Source organism: Pyrgilauda ruficollis, unplaced genomic scaffold (genome assembly GCF_017590135.1).
Source record: "Pyrgilauda ruficollis isolate IOZ18807 unplaced genomic scaffold, ASM1759013v1 scaffold188, whole genome shotgun sequence".
In the NCBI taxonomy this organism is placed as follows: Eukaryota; Metazoa; Chordata; class Aves; order Passeriformes; family Passeridae; genus Pyrgilauda; species Pyrgilauda ruficollis.
Window position 1 is genome coordinate 482,228 of NW_024517873.1, and position 19,060 is coordinate 501,287.

The 19,060-nt window shown below is 53.8% G+C and overlaps 1 protein-coding gene across 1 annotated transcript; it reads left to right on the top strand.

Annotated features, from left to right (window-relative positions):
• Window positions 1-1,961: 1,961 nt before the first annotated feature.
• On the top strand, window positions 1,962-10,806 carry ANGPTL4 (angiopoietin like 4). Its single transcript, XM_041465305.1, has 7 exons — window positions 1,962-2,429; window positions 2,736-2,846; window positions 3,332-3,458; window positions 7,833-7,946; window positions 8,031-8,126; window positions 8,437-8,712; window positions 9,270-10,806. Exons 1-7 carry the CDS (start codon window positions 1,971-1,973, stop codon window positions 9,449-9,451), a joined length of 1,365 nt encoding a protein of 454 aa, XP_041321239.1. The 5' UTR covers window positions 1,962-1,970; the 3' UTR covers window positions 9,452-10,806.
• Window positions 10,807-19,060: the final 8,254 nt, after the last annotated feature.

Genomic DNA, 19,060 nt, shown 5'->3' on the forward strand with positions numbered 1-19,060 from the left:
GCCAGCTCACTCCCTCCTGGGATGCCAAAAACCAGCAATACAAGCTAAAAAGGAGAATTTTCATTTTTCAGATTCTAATCTGGGAATTTTTATCAGCTCCTACAGCATTCAGGGGTGGTGGTATGGTGGCAGATGTGTCCTTGGCAGGGGGGCCATGACAAGGGGGCACAGGCCAGCCAGGAGCACCCCAAAGAGCCTTGCAGGGACCCCAGGCCCCGCAGAGAAGGCTGTTGGAGGGGGGCAATGGAGCCCCCTCCCCATCACTACCACTTCTATGTCCCCAGCTCCTCTCTAGCAATAGTGTCAGGGAGAACACAGAGGGACAGCCCCAAAGCACAAAGATTTGGAAAAAGATGTTCATATTTTTCTTTATTTTTCTTTATTTTCATTCTTTCTTTTTCTCCTGCAGTGTTTCATACCTGTGTTTTTTTCCTCTTTCCTCATTTGAAAAATTCCTTCTGACCATGAAATAAATGTGAAAACAGTGGCTGGGGAGGGGGCTTGGGACTCTCTGGAGTGTGTGCCTGCTGGAATTTCCGAAATTCCTCTTTAACCTCTGAGACTCCACCCTGAGCTGCTGCTGCTGAGTGCATTCCCTGAGGCCTCTCACTCACCTTCGGGCAGCATCAGCCTGGGCAATACTCGGGGATGGCATGGGGTCTCCTGGAAAGAAAAATCCTCCTGCCAGGCACTTTTGGACTAGAAGAAAAGCCTTTCCCGGGGCCATGCCTGAGCTGCAGGGCTCCGAGCAGCAGCGCTGGGATGGACCAGAACTGCTGAGGGCTGGAGTGGAACCAGGGGGCTGCAGTCCCGGCCCAGGGGGCTCACGTCGGCCAGAGCCAGGAGCGGCGGGAAGCAGGGATTTGGCTCCAAAATCCAGAGTGGGAGGAGAGGCAGTTCCCTGCTCGAGGCTGCGCGGTGCAGAGCAGGGATGGAGCGCTGGGGCAGCAGGAGGAAGCGCCCCGTGGGGAGGGAGCAGAAGGGCTCCATCTGCTCCAATCCGAACAGAGCCGGCAGCAGCTCCATCGCGGTGTGTGAATTCCTTCACGGAGAGAAAACACTGAGAATTGAAAATCCCTTTAAGCCAGTAGAAAAAGGCAGAACAAGAAGGAAGAATCAGAAACCACGGTCCAAGACACTGACAAGCAAAATAAGATGCGCATTTTTCACAGGGGGTGATTGAAACCTGTGGGGGGAGGGTAGCGAGAGATGGATCTATTCATCCTTGTTGCTCTTGGAGACCAGGAATGTTCAGAGGAGTGAACATTCTGCTTCCCTCAGGTGTACAGAGCAGCTGACCCTGAGCATGCCCCCTCCCCAGGGCTGGCAGCACCCACCTGTGCCAGGCCAGGGCTCCCCAGCAGAGCTCTGTGCCACAGGGTCCCGGAGGGGTGCGGCCTCAGAAGGTGACACGGGTGCATCCACGGGAGTGGGGGACCAGCCATCAGGGCTTGGTGCAGATCAGGGTCCCCAGCACAGGATGAGGCGCAGGACAGTCAGCAGGGATGGGATAGGGGTGGGCATGGGGACAGCGATGGGAACAGGGATGGGCATGGGGATGGGGACAGGGATAGGAGAGGGGATAGGCATAGGGTAGGGACTGGAATGGGGATGGGGACACCTAGGGATAGGAAAGCAGATGGGAATGGGGACAGAGATGGGAATGGGGATGGCATGAGGAGGGGAATGGGGACAGGAATGGAGATGAGGACAAGGACAGGAACGGAGACAATGATGGGAACAGAGACGAAGAACTGGTGCAGGCAGGGCTCAGCGACAGGGACCAAGGCTGCCCCGGGTGAGGGCAGACAGGACTGGGCAGCGGATATGGGGCCTGAGCCACGGCCGACGGGGAGGACGAACAAAGCGGCGGGGCCGGGTGGGCGGGGAGGGGCCGGTGCGGGGCCCTCCCCGCCGCGGGGGCATAAAAGCAGGGCGGCGGCGGCGGCACGGGCAGCGGAGCGGGTACGATGCAGCTCGGCGGCGCAGCGCTGCTGCTGTGCGCGGCGGGGCTCGCCGCGGCCCCCGCGCCCGCACCGGGAGCCGGGGCGGACGAGGTGAACGTGCTGGCCCACGGGCTGCTGCAGCTGGGGCACGGCCTGAAGGAGCACGTGGAGCGCACCAAGGGACAGCTGCGGGAGCTGGGCGGGCGGCTGAGCGCCCACAACAGCTCCCTGGGGCGGCTGCTGCGGCAGGCGCGGGAGGCGCAGGAGCGCGGCGAGCGGCTGCGGGGCAGCGTGCGGGAGCTGGAGGGCCGCGGCCGGCAGCTGCTCAACCTCTCCGAGGCGCTGCGGCAGCGGCTGGAGGAGGTGGCGGCTGACAAGGACGCGATCCAGGGCCGGCTGGAGCGGCTGGAGGGCCGGGTCCGTCTGGCGCTGCAGGCGCGGCCGGCTGGGAACCAGAGCGCTCGGGACCTGGGGGCGCTGCAGGTGAGCGCGGGGGGCACCGGCATCCACCGGAGCAGCGGGGTGGAGACGGATAGAGAGGGCTCGACGGGCCCCTGCCACGGGCACCAACGCGGGGAACGTTGCTGGGGGGACACACCCCAGACCCGCTAGGGGACACCGGGAACGACTGCGGGAAAGACGCGACTGTCCCGGGACATCGGGAGCAGCGGGTGGGGATCAGCGTCGGGGTAGCGGAGGGGTCTGGAGGCACCGGGAGCGCCCTCCCGGCAGTCTCGCGTAGCCAGAGCTCCCTGGAGCTATGGGGCTCACCTGGCTCTTCCCCCGCAGTCCCTGATGGATGCTCAGAACCTGCGGATCGAGGAGCTTCTGCAGAAAATCAAGCAGCAACAGTACAAGCTGGACAAGCAGAATCTGCAGATTAAAAGCCTGCAGAGCAAGGTGAGCCCCTGTCCTGTGCTGCAGCCCCCAGCTTGGCCCTACGTGCTGTGGGTACGCTGGTGTGACACCCCTGTGTCCCAGCTCTGGTGGCTGTGCTGGTGCTCCCTGCTTTTGGGGACCCCAGAGGGGCCACAGCTCTGCTCCCCGTGCTGCAGTGTATCATCAGTGTGTGATGGTAGCAGCCTGCACGCTGCCAGAGAGTTTGCATGGAGCAATAGGAGGAACTGGTGGGTGGGAGCAGCCTCCCTGGGCTCTGCCTTTGCATTCATCTGCAGAGTAAACTAACTAGCATAGGTGTGAAAAACCACAGTCACTTCTGGCTTTGCCAGGACTGGGTATCTCCAGTTCCTCGAGGTTTCTAGGCAAGTTCAGCTGCAGCTCTGGCCACAGGCAGTGGCTGGTGTGTGGCTGACCTGCTCCCCTGAGTAATGGAATGGGAAACAAGCTGAGATAAAACCGTTCTGACTTGTGCATTTTTTTTTTAGGTCAATCTACTAATTCCCCTACACCACAACAAAACACAGCCTCCAAAGTGGAAGATAAACCTGAAGAAGAGCCTCAGCCTCACCAACCAGAGTCAGAATGGCAGTGGGGAGCCCGTGCAGACACGGAGTGAGTATCTGCTTGTGCTGCCCTGCTCGTCCATGCCAGAGCAAACCTGTAACAGGTGCAACCTTTCGCAAACAAAAGGCTCATTTGTCCTGAGACAGGATGTGAGATTTGCTTGAAAAGCTGGAGCTTAGGAGTATGGCCAGAATGAGGGGATCTGGAGCACAGGCAGAATCCTTGCCTTCTGGGCCAGTGTTGGTCCAGCAGGAATTTAAGGATTAAAGAGGCTTTTTCCTGCCTGTTGTTAGGCATGCAGTTGGGAGCAGACAAAGCCTGAGACCAGGTATTTGTCAAAAAGGACTGGCAGGTCTGGGGTGAGGAGAGGAGGGTCTCAGCTCTTTTGAGTTAACTCTTGTTCAGCTGCTCACACTTCACCACGCAGGTGAAGTGTCTTTGCTCTCTGTGGGAGGAGGGTAGGGTTTAGGGAGGCCTGGCCTGAGAGCAGAGCTGTGTGCCTGTGTAGCTCTCTCCCTTGGCTCATATTAAGTGTCTCAGCTCATACTATCCTTAGCTGAAGGTGCTGAGTTGCAGTGGATGCTCACAGCCCTGGGAAGTGTGTGTTGGAGCAGGCGAGTGGATGCTGCCATCTGCAACCCCTTGGTCTGCCTGGAGCATCTTCTGCCCTGGCAGCAGGAGGGAGAGGCTCCTGCAGAGCAAAGGGCAGCAGAGCGGGTGTCCCAGCTGTGCCATGTCCTGCAGCCTCCCTCCAGGCAGGAACTGATGTCCCTGTAGGCTTTGCTGGCCAGGAGCAGCTGCTGTCATGCTGTGGCAGCCAGATCACAGTGCTGCCTCTGCCTGTGCTGCTGTCCAGGGATCTTCAGCAGGAGCAAAACAGAAACCAGGCAGGATGAGGAAGCATGAGGAATTCCTGCTCAGGGCCTGGCCTAGCAGGGATGATTATGGGAAAACACATGATAACTTGTCTGTGAAGCCTGGAGCTGTCACTGGTGTGTCTGAAAGCTGGGTGGGCAGAACAAAGGCTTGTCCATGTGGACAAAAAGAGAGGTGGAATGTGGGGCTTCAGACTCTTCTCGGGGTGCAGCTCAATGGGGCTGTACAGGGTCAACCTTACTCAGAGTAGCACTTCTGAGCCAGAAAACTCTCTCAGAACTTCTCTCTCCTGTTTTTTGTCCAAGCTCTGCTTGGACTTGCCTGAAGTAGTGTGTGTCATAGAATAGTTTGGGTGTGAAGGGACCTTTAGAGGTTATATAGTATAACCCTTGATTCCACTCTTGGGTTATGCTAGGAGACAGGCTGGGACCTTTGCTACTTGCTAATGCAGAGGCAGGACGTTCTGGCTGATGCTGGCTACAGAAATGTTTGTGATGCATAGTGGAAGGCAGCAAGAGCTACAGCCCCCATGGATGCTGTGAGCTCAGCACCTTCCAGCGTTGCTCTGTCCCTGATGGAAAGACCCTTGACATGCAAATTCTGTCCCACCAGCTGTGAGCGTCCCCTTTCCTTGCCTAATCCCTGATGTTGGTATCACTGACAGGAAACAAATTGGCTTCCTTTCATTATCAAGTCAAGTGAGTTTTCTGGCAAATCTAAAAGCACACAGGCTGGCCCTGTGCCCTCTGCCCGGGGAGACTTGTGGCCGCTTTCAGAGCCGGGGAGAGCTGGGGAGGCTTCCAGAGCTGGGGAGGCTTCCAGAGCCAGGGAGAGCTGGGGAGGCTTCCAGAGCCAGGGAGAGCTGGGGAGGCTTCCAGAGCCGGGGAGAGCTGGGGAGGCTTCCAGAGCCAGGGAGAGCTGGGGAGGCTTGTGCCGGCGGCTCCCGGGCTATTGTCAGCAGAGCCTGGTGCCGGCGTGGCCCTGGGGAGCGGCGATGAACTCCACCAGCAGCCCTTGCAAAAAGACCCTTTTATTTGCATCTAGTGAACACAAGTTTTTTCAGGACAGAACTGGCGTGGGGCCAAGCATGTGAAAGTTGAAGGCTCAAAGCTGCCTGGAGAGTGAGAGGTTTAATAGCTTGCAGAAAGAGGATCACGTCTTTGGGCAGAGCCTGTGCTTGCTGGCAGCCAGCCGAGTAGGGGAAAGGTAGAGCCCTGCTCACGCTCTCCCCGTGGCGCTGAGACTCCAAAATAATGGGGCTGGGTTGGGGTGGAGAGGGGAGGCAATGCAGGCAGCTCTAGGCATGCCCTGCCATCCCTGAGGATGGGTGTTTATACCAGGTCAGTGACCTCCCCTATGTCATGGCTGGAAATCCTGTTGGGTGAACACAGAGCCTAAGGCAGATCCAATTGTGTTGCTTGGCTAAATAAAGGGGGAGGGAAAAGGAAACAGGAGCAGTCAGGAGGGTTTGTTCTCCTGGTGCTGTTTGGATGTGCAACATGAACTGGAGCTAACAAGCATGTTCCTCAAACAAAAAGCTTGAGCAGAGGCTGTCCAAGCAGCTGCATCCCGTTCAGCTGCTGGAGAGTCCCTATGGCACCAGGGGAACAGGGATCGAGTGCAGCCAGGGCCTAGAAATGAGAAACAGGCAGGGATGGAGTTGACTTGTGCATGCTGGGACCGCTGGACATCTGCCTGGCACCATCCCACCGATGCTGGGGGATGCAGTGAGGAGAGCAGGTGAGGAGCTTGGCAAGCCCAGCACGTTCCTGCCATGGCAATGTGAGCAGGGGCCTCTGGCTGTGGCGTTCCTTCCTCTGAGCCTGGTTTGCTTCCCTGCCTGCATTCACCCAGAAGGTGGGCATATTCAGGATGCACTCAGCCCCTGCATTGCTGGGGGGCCTCTGTGTGGTGTTGATCCTTGATGCACAATGCCCTCCATCCCTGTGTCATGGGTTCAGGGTAGGGCTGGGGCACAGCTTGTCCTGTGGAGCGCTGATGGTGGCACCAGTCCTGCCCTGGCGTTGCCCTGGGGGTGTGAGGGATGTGACACCAGCTGTGCTGGCTGTGGGAGAGGGGCTGCCCATGCCAAGGAGGGCAAATTTTTTGTGAGGAGAGGAAGGCAAAGAGAGAAATATGTTGGAAATGGGTGAAAGGTGATGGCGAGTGTCATATTTTTGTCCACTGGGTCCCCCCTGACCTTTCCTCCAGCTGGGGCTCTGCTCTTCACCCCAATGCAGCATCAAGACTCCCCAACACTCAGTGAGGATGTGATGGGGTGATGCTCTGCAAGGGCTGCTTTTACTCTTGGCAGCTCAAAGGCCCTTTTTCCCCCCTCCATCTGCCCCCAGGGAGCCCCTGGCTGATGGAGGAAGGCCTTCTCCTTGCTGCTGCTCTGGATCATAGTGTCAGCCCTGACCCTGGGGCAGCTACTGTGAGGGGACCCCCACGGCCAGAACCTCAGCACAGCCCAGGGCTTGTCTTGAGGTTTCTTGTCTGTCTCGGGGTCATGCTGGCAGCAGCTGTGAGCCAGGGTAGCCAAAGCTACAACCCATCCGCCCTGGCCTGGGGAGAACAGGGCCCCTTTGTCTGGGGGTGACTGGGGCACCTGTCCCTGCTGACAAAGAGCCCCTTGACTGTGCAGCAGCCTGGGGCTGAAGTCCCTGCACATCCTCCTGTGGCCTTTTGACTTGGGTGTTGTAACAGGTTTCCCCCGCCTCATCTCTCCCAAGTGCTGTGGGTGGTGGCTCCTGGATGGACTTTTATCAGAGCTGTTGAAAGGGTGCTTTGCTGGCAGCTCTGGGCAAAGTCCCTTCGAGGCAGAAGGAGCAGTGGGAGCCCCTGGGGCTGGAGGGGGATGAAGCAGCAGGGTGTGGCTTCACCCTGGGCAATCCACTCCTGCATTGAGCTGGGGCTCCCAGAGTCCACCCCCCCTCTTTGCCTCAGTCAGTGTATCTTGGAAAAAGGGTCACCCCAGCCTGGCGCTGTGCCTGCTGGTGGCAGGTTGCCCAGCAGGATGTCTGTCTGGGGCCACCACAGTTGCTGGGAGAAAGAAGTCATGTGCTGGATGCTCAGCCACCTTCCTGATGTCAGGACTTTGTTTTTCTCTCTGCCTCTGAGGCCCCTTGACTCTGCCTCAGCCTCGTGTGGGATGGGGATACTTGGCCTTGGCATTGCCCCACCCCAAATGGGCTGCTCCTGTCTGTGGGTTTAGAGAGTCCTGGGAACTCCTCTGTCCCTCCTCGATGGGGAGCCCTGCCCTCCAGCTGAGGTCACTCCAACCTGGCCCAAAGCCTGGCTTCTGCCTTGGATGAAAGCCCAAGGAGCTCTGTTTGAATGAAAGGGAAGATGTCGGGTCACAGTGTTTAAGGATGCTGAAGTCAGGGGCCATTGTCCCCAGCACATGTCCAGAGCTGCAGCCGCTGCTGTGCGCAGCTGGCCGGGCTCGTGGCCAGGGCTGCAAGTGCCAGGGCTGTGGTAGGAGCAACCTGCTGAGGAAGTGGGGCTTGTGGCCATCCCCTCACTTGCTGTTTCCTTCCCCTGCAGAGCTCCCAGAGGGTTGCCACCAGCTCTTCCTGGCTGGGCAGCGAAGCAGTGGCATTTTCCAAGTACAGCCCACAGGATCTCAGCCCTTCAAAGTCTACTGCGACATGACCGCAGGTAAAGCCGTGCAGCGTCCCGAGCGCTTGGCAGGGTGGCCTGGTAAATAGGAACCCCAAGTGACTGTGTTTTCCCTTCCCACAGAGGGTGGCTGGACAGTGATCCAGAGGCGCATGGATGGCTCTGTGGACTTTGACCAGCTGTGGGATGCCTACAAGAATGGCTTTGGAGACCTTCGTGGTAGGTGGATGATGGTGTCTATGGGATGGTGTCTATGTCACTGGGATAAGGGAAGCTTAGCAAGGTATTCCCCTTGCTGGCCTCTGGAGCTCTCTGTGCTGGAGCACAGATGGGGGCTGAAGGGGTGGGTGGGACAGTGCTTGCAGAGCAGGGGTCCTTGATCTTCCTGATGTGTCCTGCAGGTACCAGACAGTGATTCAAATGCTGCAGCATCCTAGGTTGTCCCTGTTTGTCTCTGGAGCTTGCTAGCATCTCTGCTTTTCATGGCATGTTTATGTTCCTGCAGCCAAAGTCATGAGTCTTATTTCAGGTGACTTCTGGCTGGGCCTGGAGAAGATACATCACCTTGTCCAAGAGGGAAAATACAATCTCCTGATTGAGCTGGAAGACTGGGAGGGGAATTCCCAGGTGGTTCAGTTTGTCTTCAGTCTTGGTGGTGAGAGCACAGCCTACACACTCAACCTGCTGGGGCCTCTGTCTGGAGAGCTGGAAAACGCCATTGGGGAATTCAGGCAGCTGCCTTTCTCCACTCGGGATCGTGACCATGACCTTAAAGCTGACACAAACTGTGCCAAACACCTCTCAGGTCAGTCTGAGGTCTTCTGTCCCAGTATGTGCATTGCCTTTCAGCCCTCCACTGTCTGGTGGTGGTCCAGTGGGATCCAGACTCTGTGGCACTAGACCCCTTTGCTGTTGAGCTGGTCTTGTCCTCTACTTTCCTGGAACAGCTGCTTCTTTGGGAAGAGCTGTGCAGGGAACCAAGAGGGAAGCTGAAGCTGAGGGAGGGCTCATGATTCAGGTCTTGGCCCAAGCATGTATCCTCATAACAGCTTTGCTGTCTGCCACTTTGCTTGGAACCTTTTCAAGCAGAGCAGAGACCTCCCTTGCCCTGGCTGCTAAAAGGTTGGAGGGGGTTTTTCACACAAGGAGCAGCAGCCTGGATTTGCAGATGCAGCCTGAATTAATGTTTGATCTGTGAAAGGTTCTCCAGTGCACAGGACTCCTTGGCTGTACATGAGGTGGTCTTGTAAGACCCTGAAGCTCTGGAAAAATGGGGGAAATAGGGGCATCAGCTGCATTGAACCTAGGTTTTTCTGTGTGGAATTTCTGCGAGTTAAAATTGTCCCTTCCTTGCCCTTGTAGGTGGCTGGTGGTTCAGCACCTGTGGCCATGCCAACCTCAATGGGAAGTACTTCCGCTCCATCCCCCGGCAGAGGCATGAGCGCAAGCAGGGCATCTTCTGGAAGACATGGAAGGGCAGGTACTATCCCCTGAAGTCAACCATCATGAAAATCCAACCTGCAACACTGGAAGCAGAGCCCTAAAGTTCCTACTTGAGACTTTCTCTGTGGAGCATGGACCTGAGCTCCATCACTCAGTGTTTACAGAAAACAACCTTCCCTTCCTTGGTTAGAAGCCCTTTAGAGGCACAACACTTCTCCTCACTAAAAGTAAAACAGCTCCATGTTGCCAAAACCCCTGGATGGGAGCTCCCAAACTTGAAGAGGAGCCCCAGGAGGGAGATCCACCTCCAGAGCATGCACAAGGGTTTTCTGACCTGTCATGTGCTGCTGCAGGAAGTTCAAATTGTCTGGTGCTTTCTGTCCTGTCTTAACATTTCTGTACTGTGTTGATGAGCTGGGCCCGGGGCAGGTGGGGCATGGGAAGTGTCTCACTGCTCTGGACCACAGTGCTGGGTATGGAGTCTTGCTGTGTCCTGTCTGTCGCTGTTGTTCCCAAATTATGTCCCAGGTACCCTCCTGTGAGAGCCCCTGGAGCCTCTTTCCTGTGCAGGGGCTGGGGGCAGTGAGCCTCAGGCAGCTTCATCTGTGCAGCCCCTGCCCCCTGAGGTACAGGGCTTGGTGGGAAGGCTGAGGGTGACTTGTGCAGAAGGGGACCTTGGGCTCTCTTGCCTTCCCTTTGAAGACCTGTATTTCTGGCTGTGCTGGAATTTGTTGGGAGCTGGGAAAGCTGCTTCCAGCTCTAAGGTTGTTGGATGAGATCCTGCAGCTGGTTGCCTGAGGGGCCAGGTCCTGGGGAGCTCTGCCTGCTGCCTGCCAGTGCTCCTGGGGGTGAGTAGGACAGCAGTGGACAGCACAGATCCAGAGCAGTGACTGTCCCTGGGTGAGACCAGCCTTGCTGTCACTGTCAGCCCCCCAGAAGTAGGGCTGCCTTCTTCCACCAGACACCTCCTGCTTCACAGAGTGACTGGCCCTGTCCTGCATGTGTGCCCCAGTACTACAAGGCCAGGGGACAGCAGGGTTTCTCTGCAAGAGCCACACTTCATCAGGTGTGTACCATGAGGTGTGGCATCACCTCTGCCTTTGGGGTGGGTGTCTGGGGAGAGGTGACTAAAACAGGTCCCTGAAAACTTACAGGCCAAGCTGCAGTCTTGGGGCTTCCCAAGCATCCTGCCCTATTGAAGTCATATTGACTACTGTGCTAGAGCTCCTAGCTGCTAAATACTGTACATAGTTGTTTGTAGGATGTTGGACTTGTTGATGAATTCTCTGTTACAATTTGTTTTCATATTTAAATGCAGTGTTAATAACAATGTGTTGTAATTTATAAATGTTGATGCTGGAAAGGAACACAAGTGTAGTTTGTGTATTTTAAACATTTTTTTGTACTAAAATATCTTTTCTGAAGATGTCTTTTAATAAAAACAAGCTTTTAAGTGTCCTGCCTGGATTATTTTCCTGATGGTTTTCCTGTGGCAGGTGTGTGGGAGCATTGTGATGACTCTGCATTTGAAAACTTCCTTTATTGGAATTGTGACCTGAGCACTCTGCTCCCTTTTTGCCTGCATGTTCAGCCTTATGGAGCTCTGAGATAAATTGCTGGTATAGGATATAGCAGCAGGTTTTAATCTGCTTGAAGTTTATGGGCTCCTAAATGTCTTTTCTTCCTGGAAATTAGACTGTGGGGCAGCAACTTTGTAAGTGCTGATGTGTTGGGTTTTCTTATTCCTTGATGGCAGACCTTTGAAGGAGGGGGATATTGCTTGGAGGGGGCTGGAAAAGCCTGTGCCAACTCTTTGCAAATGAGCAGAGGCTGAAGTCTGGATAATCCAGGCCAAACAAAGTCAGCTGATCAGGGCAAGCCCCACTAAATAGCAGCCTTTTAGCTGCTCATAACACATCTGTGCAGTCATCTCCAAAAGCATTTATTGTAATTTCTGTGGGGATGATTATAGATGTAGGAATGAAACAAGCTGGAGATGGAGCAGGGGTCTTTAAAGTGGTGGGGGTAAATTCCAGCAGTGCTCCCAATTCCATGTATAATTTTTCTCCAGCTTCAATATAATAGAGCTGGAAAAATATCATAGGTGCTTCTCTGGCTGATCAAGGAAGGAAGAGGAAAAACTGCTTGTTGCAGGAAGAAGAGATGAGACTGGTCTAGTCCCCTGAGCAGCTCTATAAATACCTAATGTACCTAAATGTGGCCCCAGCTCCCACATCTGTCCTGCTTCCCTGGGGGAAATCCCAGAGTTAACAATAGCTCCAAGCACAACTGTGCAAACAGCCCATTATACCCAGCTCTGTGCTCACTCCTGCATTCAGAAATGCATTTTTAATATTCTCTTTGCTTAATTCAAAACTTGCTTAGTCCTTGAGTGCAGCAGCAGATACTGGAGTGCATATTTTAGTCTGGATGCTAAAGTGATGAGACTGAGGTGGGATTTATGCATAAAATGGAAGCTGGTGAAGGAGCTCTTCTGCAATACCAGGGGTTTTTTTGCAGACTTGGGGTTTGCTCCCCTGTGGTGCATTTGATCTATAGGAGGTGCCTGGTGGAGGGTAGACACCATCCAGGGTTTGGTAAATGCCAAATGCCCTAAATCTTGCCTATTCTAGGGATCACAGCTTCTGCTTTTCCATGTGCCTCAGTCTTGCCTGTTCTGCTGTGCAAGTCTCCACATTCCATCCGTGTCAGTGCCACCCATGCCCCAGGGCCATCGGTGTCGCACTGGAGCATGTGGCATCCCCGGGCCCCTTCAAGCTCCCTCTGCAGAAGCCAGGTCTAGGTCTGTTTTCATCTGAAATCCTTCACCTCTTTCATTTTTAACAACCGCTACCGCTGCAGCTCGTGGCAGCATCTCGGAGCTGCCTCAGGGCTCCCTCCAGCGACAGCGACAGCGACAGCCGCTGCGTGTGGCTGCCAGGGCGCGGGCGTGCTGCCGGAGCGCTGCTGCTCCCGAAACCCGCCGTGCTTCCTGCAGGGGACGGCACCTGCTGTGCCACCCGGGACTTCAGAGCCCCCAGCAAAACCCAGTGAGGGCTGCTGTAAGTGCTGCTTCTGAAGGTGGGGATGCTGTAAGACCAAAGGCTGCAGGGTCTGGACATGGTGGGATGGGGTTTTTGGGGCCAGCAGCTCTGTGGGGTAGGCTGGGGCTGTGCTCCAATGAGCCGGCATGCCTGGCCCTCAGTGCTGAGCTTGGAGCCGTCGGTAGAAGCCGATTGACCCGGGATTCTCACAGAGCATCATTACATCAAGATGAAGCTCTGCATTAGGCACCAACATCTCGAGCCAGCTGTGTTTGTGGCCCCAAAAAGCGAGGATAGGCTCAGCCTGCTGCACAGAGCTCCCTCTGAGCAGTAACAACAGCCATCGAGAGACATGACAGCAGAGCCTCAAGCTCTTTTTCATTCTTCAGTGGAAACCACATAGTTCTTTGGCGAAAAGGGAAGGTGTTTGTGTGTACACAGTGCTGCACCAGCTTGGAAGGACAGGCTGCCTGCATGCGTGGCACCAAGGTCCTGGAATGAGTAAGCCAGAAGCATCCCCAGAGCCCTCCACCACCAGTGTAGCACCACAGCAGGCGTACAAAACCAAAAAAGGCAAATTGGCAAATCCCCACTGAGACCATAAACCTGCCATGCAGCCAAGGAACAGCAAACTGAAAGCAAGAGAAAAGTTCCCCACCCATCAACACTCTCCAGGCACCCCCAGCCCAGCACTCAGCCTCACCAGCACTAGCAAGGGTCACGCTTTCAAAGCCATCCCCTGGCTCCCAATGCCTCAGGGTGCCTGGCAGACGCAGGGGTGCCAGGAGCCTCCCGGTCCTCCCAGTAGCTTCAGCTCTTCTGCTGGAGCTCAGCAGCACTGAGCACAAATTGAGTTTCTTGCGGACGTGCCTGGCAGAGCTTTGCACCGGCACCTTTAGCAGGGACACCTCCCAAGCAGAGCGTTCTGGGGCAGCTCCTTGAGGGTGCTCATGGACTCCCAGGGGTTCAGATCCCACTAAGAGGGTGGAAAGGGGAAATCCTGGCTCAAGCATACCAAGCAGGTGGCTGTGTCTCTGGGACACTGCAGGGGTTGAGGCTCTCAAGACAAGTTTCAGCATCTTAGGTGACCATTTTGAGCAAGTTTTTATCACATTAGAAAAATAAGCAGATGGCATAGACCTGACAGCTCTTCAGGGTGTGGACCCCAGCAGAGTTTAACAAAATATTTGGGGCTATCAGGACCCCCACTGGCTGTTGAGGAGCACAGGCACTGCAGGTGGCTCAGTGTGTGACTGCAATGGAGCTGCAGACTGTGCTCCGCGTGCGTGGAGAGTCACTGCCCGGGGGCCCTCTGGAGCTGCTGCTGCAAAGGGGCTTTGCTCCCAACAGTGACAGTCTGGGGCAGTGCCAGTGGGATGCCCAGAGTGGCATTAGACCGGTCAGAAAGGAAAGTTTCCTTAATAGTTTGTCGATCCAGGTGGGACCCACAGGCCACCACCTCTGGAGTCTTCCTTCTCCAAGCACCCAAATGGTGCTACCAGGTGAGTTCACCTGCGTCTTTGGAGCAGGGAGGAGCCTGAGCGTGGCTGTTCAAGTTCCCTGAGCTCATTCAGTATAAATGCTAAGGGTGGACCTGGGCCCCTCTGCTGGGGGCATCATTTTGTTCAGATTTGGTGACACTCCTGCGGGGATTAGAGCCCCACGAGAGGCACACACAGAAGGCGGTAAAGTACATTCTTTTTAGCGTGTAAAAAGGTGGTTCAAGTCCCTCTTAGTGATTGAAAAGGCGGGACAAGAAGCATGGACAAGAAGCGGCCCTGGACAAGAAGAGGCTGTGCAGAACAATTCCCCGCCGTGCCGGGAGCGGTGCCCGCGGGAGTGTCCGCAGCGGGCTCCGGGCTCCGGGCTCCGGCTCCGGGCTCCGGGCTCCGGGCTCCGGCTCCGGGCTCCGGGCTCCGGGCTCCGGGCTCCGGCGGGACCGCTCCGCCCGGCCCCGGCCCTGCGGGGACCGTGCGCGCTCGGCGTGCTGGGCTCAGCTGGGCTCGGAGGAAAAAGGCTGAGGGAGAGCGGTCGGAACGTTTTAAAAGACGCAGTGGGAGCCTATTAAAAGTCGTGTGCTAGAAAGAGTGTTTAGGTTTGGTGATTCCTTCAACAGATTTTAATCTAAGAGTTGATTAAAAAAAATAAATAAATGTGGTCTTTTGGAAAGCTTTTGTTCCAGCTCCCAGGAGAGCCGTGTCTCTGCGGCACAAACATCTGCGGAGGGAGCTGCTCCCTCGGGGTCACTGTGTGCACAGAGCCTCCTCAAAAAGGGAGATTCGGGTAGATCCGTATCCAGAGGCACCCCAGCTGTAAATGTGTGCTGCTTGTGGCAGTTTTCCCGGAAAACTTATATTTTTTTGTGAATTCAGATTTAGTTGTAACTATTTGAATGGATTGTTGGGGTGTAAACTAGAAATACCATGGAACACGTTCTCCAGGTGTGTGTCAGCTCACACACCACTTTATTTTTGTATGTATATGAGATTCCCTGTGGACATGCATTTGCTTATAATGTTGCTATTTTTTTATATTTCTAAAAGAACATTTATAAAAGCACATTTCTCTCCATGTACATTTATATTAGGTGAAGGGATGATAAACATACAAGTAATATTTGAAGATTTCCCTCAGAACAAGGAGAATTGTTGTAGCTGTTCTTGAGGATCTGCTGTGTTCTGTTCATGAAGGGAGGGCATCACTTGTGGCTGGGACCAGTGGCATGTGCAAAGCAGCAGAAAACCTTCTTACTAATATTATTTCTATTTACTTGGGAAAACTTTAATTTTATTCCATCACAATGGGCAAAAAGTCCTGCCTGAGCAGGAAACTGGTTCCATTGCCTAATGCTTTGTATTTCCACCTCAGTGAAAAGGAAAAGATTTTTGCTACTGAAAAAAAATTATATATACATATATGTGTGTGTGTGTGTGTGTGTGTGTGTGTGCACATGGGCAGAAAGAAATGGCCACTAGAGTAGTAACATGGGAAGTGGGACCCCACCAGAGACTGGTCACACGTTCCTCAGTTCATCGGGTCCAGTTGCAGTGGGAGCACCAGCCTGTCACAAATCAGCAGCAGCAACATTAGAGAAAAGCCACCCCCTCACCCTGGGACTTCCTGCAACAGTCCATGTCCCAGATGAGGTGGAGCTACTGTTGGAACAGCATCCAACCCCAGCTCTATCACACAACAAATCCTCCTAACAGCAGATACTCTTAAAAAGATGCAACACCTTGAATCCAGTGAGCCGAATGCCTCTGCCTGACAATAGAGAAGCACATCTCCAGTCTGAGCAAGGGATGGAGATTTCCATTAACTGATGTTCCCTCACATAACCAAGATCTAGTTCTGGGCTCATCTTGCTACCTGCAAGGGCAGTGATGGTCTGGGTAGACCACCCGTGGGGATGCCAGGGACAGGTAAGAGAAGCTGAACCACTCCTAGCAAGGAGGAGCACACAGGGAGCAGCTTTGGCTCATGCTGCACATCTGGGAAGAGGGAACTGGGTTAACAGCTACACGTTTGATACTTGCTATGCTTTTGGTGTTTGTCATGCAGCAGGAATGTTATGAAAAGAGCAGGGATTTTTCACATCAGCAGAATATCCAATGGAAAAGAAATATGCAGTTTGCTAGAAGCTGTACAGTTCCCTGCAGAAACTGCTGGAGTACCTTGTCCAGCCCACACTAGAGGCATTACAGGGGTTGGCAGAGGCAATGCCCCAGCTAATGCAGCTGTGAAGGCACAACTAGGCAGCCTCTGGGATGATGTGGAACTGTGACTGTATCTAACGGTTGTTGAGAGTGAAAGGCCCAATTTGACAGAATTTCAAGCTGTCAATGAGAAGGACGGCTCAACAGAAGGAAAGAGATGGGAAAAGTGGCAGGCACTCAAAATGATGTTGGAATATAGTCAGCTGGAGGAAAACTGGTCTGCCAAAGAAATGTTTAGTAACTGTGGTCAGATGGTTTCAGGTAAAGCCCATGGAGGGACAAAAAGTGTAGGCAGCTCCAGGAATTCAGGCTGCTGCAAAACAAGTTACTAATAGCTGCACAGCTTGCCCAAAGCTCTCACGTAACAGACCAAGCTCAGAGGTAGGAGGGTTACCATGGGCCTGCTTCCCTTTCCAGTGGCTGCACAGACACCAGACACTTCACCTCCAGCTGCAGACAGCAGTTTGCTGGTGATAGTAGATCAGCTGCCAGGCTGGGCAGGAGCCTTTCCAACATGAAGGGCTGACATGGGAGGAGTAGTAAATGCCTGGCTAAAGGAAGTTATACCTGATACTCAGGGCTCCAGAGCTTATTGAAACAGACAGAGGTGCTCATTTTACAGCAAATATAATCCATCAGCTGCACAAGTCTTTAGGGAGAGAGAGGAAATTACATATACCACATCACTCAGAGTCTTCAGGAGAAGTAGAGAGAATTAATAAAACATTAAAAGAAAATATAGTGAAAATATGCATGTACGCTAATCTGAAATGTCCAGAAGCCTTAAATTTGGCTCTGTGGGATACTCAGAATATTCTGTGATAAGCCATAGGGCTGACACGAACAGAAATTCTCTTTGGAAGGCACTTAGCTATGCCAGGATCTTATATCCCAGCTATGGCCAGCTTATTGGATGGAGATTGACCCAGTGTGTCAGATACATTCAGAAAGGGTTCAAAGAACAAAGTATGCTCAGTGTTACCAACTCAACCCTCTGAAATACATGTACATGATATACAGCCTGGAGATAGAATTTTAAATAAGGTATTCTGTAGAAAATCCAAATTAGGGCCTAGATAGGAGGGGTCATGTGCTGTTTTACTGTGTTTCTATTTTGCAGTTAAAGTTATAGGTAAGAAAAATTGGATACACTCTTCTCACATCAAACAACCAGTAGACGACCTGTTCAATTATTTTCACTAGTGGTGACCAGTGATCAGTGTTGGGCCCAGTCCTGTCCAGCATATTTATTGATGATCTGAAGGGGACTGAGCCTGAGTAAATTCATGGATGATATCAAGATGGGTGGGAGTGTTGATCTGCTGGAGGGTAGGAAGACCTTGCAGAGGGATCTGCACAGGTTGGATTGATGGGCCAAGACCAACAGCATGAGGCACAAAAAGACCAATTCCCAGGCCCTACGCTTTGGCCACAATAATCCCCAGCAGCGATGCAGGTTTGGGGTAGAGTGGCTGGAAAGCTCCCAGCACAGAAGGGCCTGGGGATGTTGGTCAACAGCGGCTGAACAGGAGCTCAGGAGTGTTCAGGCCAAGAAGGTCAACAGCACTTGGCCTGTACCAGACAAGGTGTGACCAGCAGGACCAGGGAGGAGATTCTTCTCCTGAACTTAGCATTGGTGAGGCAGCACTTTGAGTTCTGTGTGCAGTTCTGGGCCACTCAGTTCAGGAAGGACATTTGCTGCTGAGTGAGTCCAGAGAAGAGCAATGAAGCTGGTGAAGGATCTGGAGCAAGTGTCTGATAAGGAGCAGCTGAGGGGGCTGGGGGAGCTCAGCCTGGAGAAAAGGAGGCTCAGAGGGGACCTTCTTGCTCTTCACAACTTCCTGACAAGAGGGTGGAACCAGGAGGGAGTTGGGCTTTTCTACCTGGCAGCCAGCAACAGGACAAGAGGACAGTCTCAAGCTGCACTAGGAGAAGTTTATGTTGGATGTTAGGAAGAATTTCTTCACAGAAAAGATGATTAGACACTGGAATGGGCTGTCTAGGGAGGTGTTGGAGCCACTGCTCCTGAAGGTGTTTAAGAAAAGACTGGATGTGGTGCTAGGTTCTCTGGTCTAGTGGACAAGGTGGTGCTCGATCATAGGTTGGAATTGGTCTCAGAGGTCTTTTTCAACCTTAATGATTCTGTGATTCTGTGATCAACAGGTTGATAAATAACTGACTTTTGAGAATCCTTTGTGAAGTATTTGTGCACAGGAGTCTATGTTGTACTTCACCCTGTTGGCCTTAATTCTGTTATATTTTTTACTTGTGATTATATTGTATATAAGGGCAGTACTCAAATGTCTTGAAAGTTTTTTCTTTTTCTTTTCAATATATTAGCAGGTGTGCTCCACTAAAACAAAGGGAGGGCTGTTGTGGAATGCTCCAGTGCCCAGCTCAAGGCAGGTTGTGCTCAGAGTGGGGAGAATGGCCAGAGTCCCCAGCAAGGGGCTGGGACCTGGCACTGACCCTTTGCTGACCAAGGGCTTGTGGCCCACATGAGGGCTCTGGGATGCTGCAGGAGCCAGGCTAATCATCAGCATCAGGATGGGCACAGCCCAGGGGGGCTTTGTCTGGGGTCCCTCCCCAGGGGCACCACTCGAGCTGTTCTGTGTCACTGCACCACAGAGGAACTGGAGTCTGGCACTGTGCTGTGGGAAACCTGAGGCTGAGCTGGTGAGAGGAGCCAGTCTGACTGGGGGACTGTGGGGTGTGCGGGGACTCACACGGGGCCTGTGGGGTCACTGGAGCCACTGCTGCAAAGGGGCTGTGATCCCAGCACTGCCAGTCTGGGGTGGTGCCAGAGCAGGATCTGAACTGTCTGACAGGGGAGTTTCCTTACCAGTTTGCTGACTCAGGTGGGACCTCAGGCCACTGCTCTGGAAGCTTTATGGCCTGTGGACAATTTGAGGACATGTGGAAGGTTCTGCAATTGCATTACCCCATCAGT

Excerpts from the sequence above, each read along its gene's own strand:
- ANGPTL4 (XM_041465305.1), top strand. The coding sequence starts at position 1,971 with ATGCAGCTCGGCGGCGCAGCGCTGCTGCTGTGCGCGGCGGGGCTCGCC. Across the intron at positions 2,847-3,331 it reads TTAAAAGCCTGCAGAGCAAG|GTCAATCTACTAATTCCCCT; the intron begins GTGAGCCCCTGT and ends TTTTTTTTTTAG. Across the intron at positions 3,459-7,832 it reads GGAGCCCGTGCAGACACGGA|AGCTCCCAGAGGGTTGCCAC; the intron begins GTGAGTATCTGC and ends CTTCCCCTGCAG.